General features: G+C 37.2%; 1 protein-coding gene across 1 annotated transcript in view; it reads right to left on the bottom strand.

The window, feature by feature from the left end:
- Positions 1 to 547: 547 nt before the first annotated feature.
- The window catches only part of VCAN (versican), an 80105-nt gene continuing 71720 nt past the window's right edge, over positions 548 to 8932 (bottom strand). The window contains exons 13-15 of the mRNA XM_069962878.1: positions 5832 to 5976; positions 4478 to 4660; positions 548 to 3094 (exon numbers count right to left, since the gene is read on the bottom strand). Of these exons, the coding sequence (XP_069818979.1) occupies positions 2964 to 3094; positions 4478 to 4660; positions 5832 to 5976 (459 nt within the window). The 3' untranslated portion in view covers positions 548 to 2963. The remainder of the gene's footprint in view (positions 3095 to 4477; positions 4661 to 5831; positions 5977 to 8932) is intronic.

Raw genomic sequence — 8932 nt, 5'->3', positions numbered from 1 at the left:
ATTTTATAGTTTTGCTAAATACATTTTATATCCTATATTATCTGGCCCTTGTGATGGATTACGTGCACCTACTCACCTGTGCTTTGGATCAAGTGAATTGGAGGTGTGGTTATTGTAGAGGAGAGGGCTCCTTCTGCAGTTGTTTGTCTCAGAGTCAAACACAGAATTTTGAGAGGAAGGGAAAATAATTAATCTCCTCGGACACATACACAGCAGTTTCTCTGTTTATACCAATTTCAGAAGAAGTAGGATTAAAAATAAGGAGGAGATTGAGGAAGGTTTTTTTGTGCAGTGTTCCTTTAAGAACCAGTGTATTTGGCACCCGGAATCAAATACGGCTCTTTAGTATGTTTTTCTTGCTTAATGGCATATATGAGATATGTGTACAGGCTCATGATACCTGCGCAAGACACTTGGACATTTGAGTGTTTATTGGTCTTTGTTATCTATAATTACACAATGTTCTATTTAGAAAATAATTAAAAATGAATAAATAAAAACACTATAAACCATAGACTAGCAAACAAACAAAGTTTCTTTGGTGAAACAGAAGCAGATATAAAAAGTTACAAAGGTTTAGACTTTCATTCACAAATACCCAAAGGTTCACATTATATACTATACAAGTTATAATATAAATACAGAAAAAAAAGTATTATGTGCATTGTAATAGTAGAAAAAACATACAGGTCAACACTGTGGTGCATTGCTGTCAAGTACAAAGTATGATAACACAAGGTGCAGCAGTCAGAGGAATGCATCAATCACACTACAAGTAATAAGGACTGTATGCTGAGAAGCCATACTATGGATATCTTACTTTATGGAGTGGCTATCTTCTAGCCTCAAAGCAACTACCAAATCATCAAATGAGTTGGCTCATCACAATAAATAATAAAATTGTATAGCAAGAGGACCTTCCAGTAAATCATAGCGCCCTCTAGCTGTGAAATTGTTGAATCTTCTAATATTTCACTTTAAAAACCATTGTCTATAAAACATATATTTCAATGTTATGGCTGAAACATGCCCATGTTCAAGCATGCACAAAATGCATTTTATTTTACAAGATTCATTGCTCAATAGATTCAATACATTTCTTCATGATGACATTACAGACTCTTTGCTCGATGGTCATTATTTTCCTTATTTAAAGTGCACTTGTCACATACACAAAGTAGAGGCAGCCAGTTTGTCGGCCATTAATAGGAATGTATAATGTCCAGAGTTAGTGTGTTGTGTCATTTCAACCCAGAATTTTTTTATGCTGTATTAAATATTGTTGCAGCCCACAAAATGGCTTCTTAAACGTTTGTATAGGCAAATGTACACTTTCATACAATGATAAATAACTATTAAGGGATCTTTTAAATGCAGATAATTTAATGTACGTTCACTATAAATGTATATAAAGATTTTTTTTTATTACTATTATTTTTTTTTTACATTTTATGTAATTTTACCACAGTTGCTAATGATCATACCTATAGGTGATATGTCCATTCAGGACTGCCCATTAGTCATAGGGATAGCCTATACGTATTTCAAGTGAGCAGGTATCCCGACTTCTTAATTTGTAAACTTACAGTAACTTAAAATATATTCAACTTGCTTATAAAAACAAGAGATGACATACTGATGCTTAGAATTCATGGTCGGCATGCATGGCACGGAAGCACCCAATAAGCTAAGTCAGTATGGCTTCCTACATTTATGTCTGTACGCTTCACAGCTGCCGCATTCATCAATAAACATTCATAATTTTATTAAAAAAGACCTAGAAAATGATTATATGTACAAAATTATTTACTTTTTTATTTTTATTTTTTTATTTTTTACAAAAATCGTAGAACGCACCTTGAATTTACGCCAGTTAGTGTTTTTGAAGACACTGAGAGATATTCCCCTTATATATTTTTTTTTCTTTTTTTTTTTTTTTTGGTGATAACAACAGGAGTTTCCAACTAGGTGCAAGTTATATGGTCCAAATTCAGAACTGACATAGCTTGTTTTACCTGTGTTGCATCTATTTGTGCAGCAGTCTAGACATCATTCATAAAAACCTGCATCAAATAAAATGATGCAATCTTTACCTATAGTCTGATGCAAATAGGGTGTGTGTGTATGTCAGGTCTGAGTTTGCATCAATGACCCTTACAAATAGCTCTAAGGATTATTATTTCTAAAAATTAAAAAAAAAAAAAAAAAAAACTAAAGACTTAAATTGTTCATCTAACAATTCCATTTTGTAAAACGAACAAAATAAAAATGTAAAATATTTACTAAAGTTGACTTAAAAAAAAATCTGTGGTGTGGAAATGATGTTCCCCACATATAATTTCTCTTTTTTCCACAACACAAAGTAATATTGTTATATGGCACAAGTGTCGTAATAATGCACCTAAAAAAATTCCTGTGGCACTAAGTTGTTGTTGTTTTTTTATGCCAAAATTCCAGGTTTTTTTTTTAAATTCCAGACTTGATGAACTAGCATTGGCTTCAGTTAGTGATTTAACAGTTAAGCTGTATTGCAGTTATTAAATACGCCTGATTTTAGTATGACTACTTCAATTTTATATACATGATTAGAAAACATATTTAAATCATCTTATTTACAAAGGTCATCGGAGCTAGGGTCAAGCTGCTCAAATATTAGCATAAGTTTGCATTAATACAATATGTTTGCTTGCCTTGGTGACACAAAACTACATTTCATACTAGAAGTACAAACTCTAGTAGGCCGGATATTATGCTTACATCTGGTTTAGTTCCCTATAATTTTTAACACTTGGTTTTAAAAAAAAAAAAATGTTCTTGGTTTCTTCTGTTGTCTGAGTGATGCCATTGTCCAAAACATCCAAGATCGGATCAGCTATATAATGCTTCTTAAAATTTTGAAAGAAAGGCACTGTAAGTTAGGACTTTGGCAGATATGATGTCCATTCAAGGGAAGTCCGATGTATTCAGCGTGGGGAATCCTGCCAAGTCCTGCTCCAGCGGTGGAGATGTTTAGGAGTGTTTAGTGGAGTCCTCATCTCGGGTGGGCTAAATTTGTAGTAATATTTCTTGGAGTAAGTCCTTTGGTACATGGAAGCTAAGAATATGAAAGAGATTTGTGTTATTTATGTTCCACAATCATGAATTATAAAGAACATAACTTTTAGACAATGTAAATATAGAGAAACACAACCTTAAAGGGTTGTCTCACGACAAAATCTACTGTTAATATGCCCTGTTGTGGCATATGAACCTCATTAGAGGAAGGCTGATGTTCTATATGTTAGAACAGATAGATGCTTTGTTAAACCATGGCCACTGCAGAGAAAATGTAAGTCTAGACGAGGCTATCATCATCAATAACAGCTGAACACTACAAATGATCGAACATCGGAAAATCTTAGGTTCTAAAGAACTCGAAACTTGTCGAACCTTTCGCATTTGATTCCTGATGCCTTCCCAGTCCGTAAGGAAGGAGGAGAATGCCCGGGCACCGCCTGGAATTCCAGGATTCAGCCTAGGTAATAGGCTGAATCCCGGAATTCCAGGTGGTACCCGGGCTGTCTCCTCCTTCCCCACGGACTGGGAAGGAATCAGGAATCAAATGCGGAAGGTTCGACAAGGTTTGAGTTCTATGGAACCTAAGATTTTCCAATGTTTGATCATCTCTACTGAACACTAGTCACTAGTAGGCTTTGTAAATGTGGCTCAAAGCGTACCTGCCATGGGAAAAAAAGTTTTCATTGATCAGGGTGTTCAGCCCCCAAATTATCAGGAAAGCCAAGAGGGGGACAACAATGCTGGAAACTGGATGGCCCAATAGACTTGAATTATGCAGCCGTCCAGGAGCTTGTTCTCCTGATCATGGTCCAAACATTCAGACTGACCAAAACCAAAGTCAAGGAACCATCTGACACCCAGCAAGTTCCTGTTCAGCATTAAAGGGCTCCTACACAAAACTCACTTGGTGTTGGAAAGTTTCCTCAGCAACTGGACTTCCTGTACCAATTTTTACAGGATGGGCGGGAGACCAACACTAGAGGTACACTTTCAGACAGTTTTCTGTAGACTGAAATAGGCCGCATTGTCTTAAATGGGGTTAAATGGGTTATCCGGAGAGCAGAAAAGGTCCTACCTCTTCAGCTTTTCAGCACTCCACTTTCTCCATCTGCCCATCTATGCTGATAAGTTCAACAGCCAAGAAAGGGCGGCAGGAGTATGGTGCAGGCACTGTGGGTATTGCACGCAGCTTGCTCTCGTCCCCCTCTTGTCTGCAAATGTTATTGGCATAGACGGGCAAGGGAAGGAAGTAGAGCGCCGAAGAGCAGAGAAGTAGGACCTTTTCTGCTCTCCTGATAACCCCTTACAAGGCTTACCTTATCTTTAATTATACTGGAATAGGAATGAGCTTTCAGCTACAATACATATTGTTACACTAAAGATAACAGAAAATAGTCACTTTTTGAGTGTCTATACTTACGTTTCATGCATGTAACTTTAGGCAGATCCCATCTTCCATCTCCTCTGCAACGTATAGTTGGCATATGTCGTTGAACAAACCCATCTTTGCAGTGGTATCGGATCATAGAATTTATTTCATATCTTGGCTTAGGCTTTCCAAATGTCTTAGCATTTTCAACGAGAGGAGGCTGTCCGCAGGCAACTAAAAAGTACATAACCAGGAGTAAGTCACAGAGCACTTTTTGCACTAAAATTTACAAATTGCTTTGCTGCCTTGAGGTAAATCTGACATGCATTAGGAGCTCAGAAAAATCCTAGCGTGAACTCTTCCCCAGCCTTCCTAATTCAGTGCCACACTTGTCATCCAGCCACAACTTAATTGTTTGCTAAAATAACGTTAAACGTCTCAGCAAACCAATTATCTCTCAGCAGCGCAGAGAAGTTCAGAAGTTTACATTTTGACTTTAAACCACAGGAAGAAGAAAAGTGAATAATATAGCTGTCAAAGCGGCTCATTATTTCACTGACATCACTTAAAATATTTCATGCGGATATCTATATTACACATATTAAACATTACTTAAAAGTGCTTAGTGCGTAGCTAGGTTGGATTCACACTGCGTTTTTGCAGTCCGTTTAATGTATTCATTTTATGAAAAAAAAACTGATGCAATTGTGTGCAATCCATTTGCATCTGTTTTTCCATTGACTTCCATTATATCTAAAAAATATATATATATATTTTTTTTTTTAACGTGCACAAAAATGTTTTTGTTTACGGTAAAAGTATCCATTTAAAAAAATCAAGATTATATTCATGTTAAATGCTGGAATCATACAGAGGCCTAACCTAAAGCAAAGTCTGTCAAAGGGCCTCTTCACTATAATGCTTCATTATTACTACTGGCCTCCTCATATGGAGAAGAGAGACTTTATGGGCACCCACAGGCTCCTGGTGCTGGGTGAATCTTTTGCCCCCCCTCCAATGGGTACACCCCTGGTAGAATGTATTCCCAGTACCTCCAAACCTTGCGGCCAGAAAGTTGGCAGCAGGGACCCAGAGCTGGACTGTGGATATTTTGAGTAGCATTTCTTTTTATTTTGGTAAGCATGTGGGCGCAGATGGGACAAAGTATGAATAACAGGAAGATTTTTGATTTTTATAGCCCAATAGTGGGTCAGATTTACCATTGTTAATGCTTCAGAATTCCGGAATAATTTCCATAATAATAATAATAAGTTTTGGAGCCTTTTTAAACACTTTCCCCAGTTTCCTAAAAGGGTTGTGACCTTGGTATAAAAGAGGTGTGGCCTCGGTATAAATGGTCTAGGTAAAACGTGCAAAAGTTGCACCAAAACATAAGGTAAAATACCTGTTCCCTTCTTGCAGGTGTATGTGAGATGATAGTTGCAGGGCACGTCATTCCATTGTCCGTTCTCATGCCAAATAATTACGACACAATCTTCACCCGCAGAAAAGAAGCTGTCTGGTTGGTTTGGCCTCCAGTTTTCGTATTGCTAAAAAGTTTTTAAAAAGTTACAATTATTTTCTTTTGTTATTTATTAGGACGCTGTAGCTGTTACTATAGTGAGGACCATCATCCTTGTTATAGTCGGGGTTAACAGTAAACATGGTAATACATATTAATGTAAAACTATGCCAGGCTAATGACTGGCACTGCAAAGGTTCCAAAACAAAATACAGATTATTTATGTTTCTCTTCCCTTTTTTACTTATAAGGTTAAAAATTAGTGAGCGCCAGAGTTTGTGTGTTTTCTCAACATCTCCCTGAGTGACATTTTATGACCTCACGGCTGATTACATCATCAAACACCTTTATCTTGGCTTAAATACTTTAGTTTTTCTCAAAGCCAATGCCAAAAATCTTTATAAGAACAAACTTACGTTCTATTTTTTTTTTCTTTCTTACATTTAATCTTCTCTTAGCACCTTGGCTCCCTGCCCGATGCCACAATACTTTGCCATGATTTCAAAGAGATAATAACAGGTACTGTATATCATTTATTATAATATAAACTTCAAGGCTTGATAATTACATTTATGTTGGTTTTGTGACTCACGCTGGAACTTCAGAGGGTGATTTTTTTTAAAGTCATTTGCATGTCTGCCACAAATATGTTGTGGAATATTAAAAATAGATGAAAATTTATAGTGTAACAAATATTAACATTTCACTCTGAGTAGACGCAAGGTCAACATACCAACATCTAGAAAAGTAAAGCATAATAAATACACTAGAAAGTATAATTGATAAAGAATAAACATCAGAACTGTAATATATCTATTATACTACCTACGGCCATTTGTTGAATCCATGTGATGGAAACCAATGGCGCTCAATGGCCCCCATTGACTATAACTGCGTTTCCATTATGGTGGCCATTTCACTGCATGAGACATAGTCTATGGAGTCTATGGAGCTAGTCTAATGCAGCAACACAGAAAACGCATCAAGCCAAGGGGTGAAGTGCATAATCACGTGCTTCTCCTGGCTCATTTTAGAGATTGGTATGGGTCCAAACACACAGACCCCGAGCAATCAAAGTTCTGGACATGTTTTTTTCTAATGACATGTTGAACTTGAAAAACTCAGGTCCTATTAACACACTAATTTGACTTATGGAATGTTATTGAGAGATGGGAGTTTAAAGGGATTCTGCATCCATGCATGCTGCCTGAACCACAAGTCATTTGGGTGGTCCCCAGTACATTGTGCCTGCCCTGCCAGAATGGATTGATCGAGCTCTCCATATGATTGATGTTGCTAGGGCAGAGAAAAGCAGCAAGGGATCCCCCAGATAACCCAAGATGTATGCAAGTGATGACAGGTTCCCATTAAAGAAACACAATAGTTTATAATGTTACTATATATACTGTAATGGTTACCCCTACACGTTTGTGGGCCTGTTTATAAAAAAAAAAAATCCCCTACTTAAAGGGGTTGGCCACTTTATAGTAAAATAGTTCAGTATACAGTATTAGTAAGTGTACTTACTGTATATACTGACAGCAGCTCCCTGTGTACCTCATAGAGCTAAAATCAGACTCCCCCCCTACAGGCTGTGCTGCCCTGCTCTGTGAGGACCCTGTCCATAAGATGGTCGACAAGGAGGAGCATGTGACCATGCCTTGCCCCCCAGTGTCCTCCATAGGCATATACAGGCTTAGTGGTGGACACTGGGGGTGGGGCACAGTCACATGCTCCTCCATGTCGGCCATCTTATGGACAGACTGACCACAGAGCAGGACACCACAGAACAAGTGGCCAACCCCTTTAAGGTGACTTTCCTCAATGGGTGGAATGGAACTAAGTTCCCACAAACAAACCAATGGAAGCAGAGGATTGTGTCTGTCAGAAAATGGTTGAACAAGTCGAAGAGTGTGTTGAATGACCTAGCAACTTCCATTTTATTTATTGCTATCATGAGCAGATCATAGCCAGACAGTAGAGCTTATGTGTAAATGGATTTGATGGAGTGAATATTTTAGTCACTATGACAGTTTTATGGACCACAGCTAATAAGAATCCACCAACCATACTCTAACCCCAACCCTGTATTGGCACCCTCCATTATTTTATATTGTTGTATGTTGCTTTACCGAACACATTTCAGTTGCCATTACTATTTGTAGTCTGTGTAATTTGTTTTTCCTTCAACTTGAATTTTTTACATCATTATTGAATATGGCAGCTTTATGTATTCTGCCATAAATATTCCCCCAAACAGCAATATTTATTATAATAATAAATTCTCCTTGACTCAGCATTTTTGGTTTCAAACCTAAAGTTGCTTAGAGCTAGAGTTCCTTAAATGTCAATGCAGTCACTCCGTTTTTTTTTTAAGTGTATTTCATCAAATAGCAGGAAAATGTAATATTGAGGCATGCAGCGCTATTCTTTTATATCCAGCATGTTGGAGATTAAATGGCACTCTTTGCATTTATTGTTAGAGATTAGATGTCAGGCAGCTGAAAGCATTGATCGGGATTCTGGGTGAGCTCCAGGAACTGCTTCATTTGATCATGTTTGCCCTTGAAATTACTTTACAATATTGTTTGTTACTTGGTATAAACTCGGAAGGAAAGTTCAAAGGAAAAGCAAATGTGACGAAAAGCCTCTGGATTTTGTTTATTGATATTTAAACTGTAAGTAATTTTTTTTTTAGTAAACATTTTACCCATAAGTACAGTGTTCCGGTAAACTGGATTTTACATGTCAGTGCATACTCTACAGATCGTTATTGCTGGCAGCCATCCACTTACTAGAGATAAATGGGTATTTGAATGGGGAATGTTTTTGGTCTTTAAAGGGGTATTGCGCTCAAACGTAACCTTTGATATGTTGCTGCCCATGGTGAGACTAACAATTCTTTCTATACTTGTTATTATCTATTCAGTTTCCTTCCCCTTGTTCTGAGCTGCTGCTTTCTGCTAAAGACACAAAAAACTGTG

This window comes from Dendropsophus ebraccatus, chromosome 3 (genome assembly GCF_027789765.1).
Source record: "Dendropsophus ebraccatus isolate aDenEbr1 chromosome 3, aDenEbr1.pat, whole genome shotgun sequence".
In the NCBI taxonomy this organism is placed as follows: domain Eukaryota; kingdom Metazoa; phylum Chordata; class Amphibia; order Anura; family Hylidae; genus Dendropsophus; species Dendropsophus ebraccatus.
Note: the sequence above shows the minus strand (reverse complement) of the source record. Positions and strands in the feature narration are given on the sequence as shown.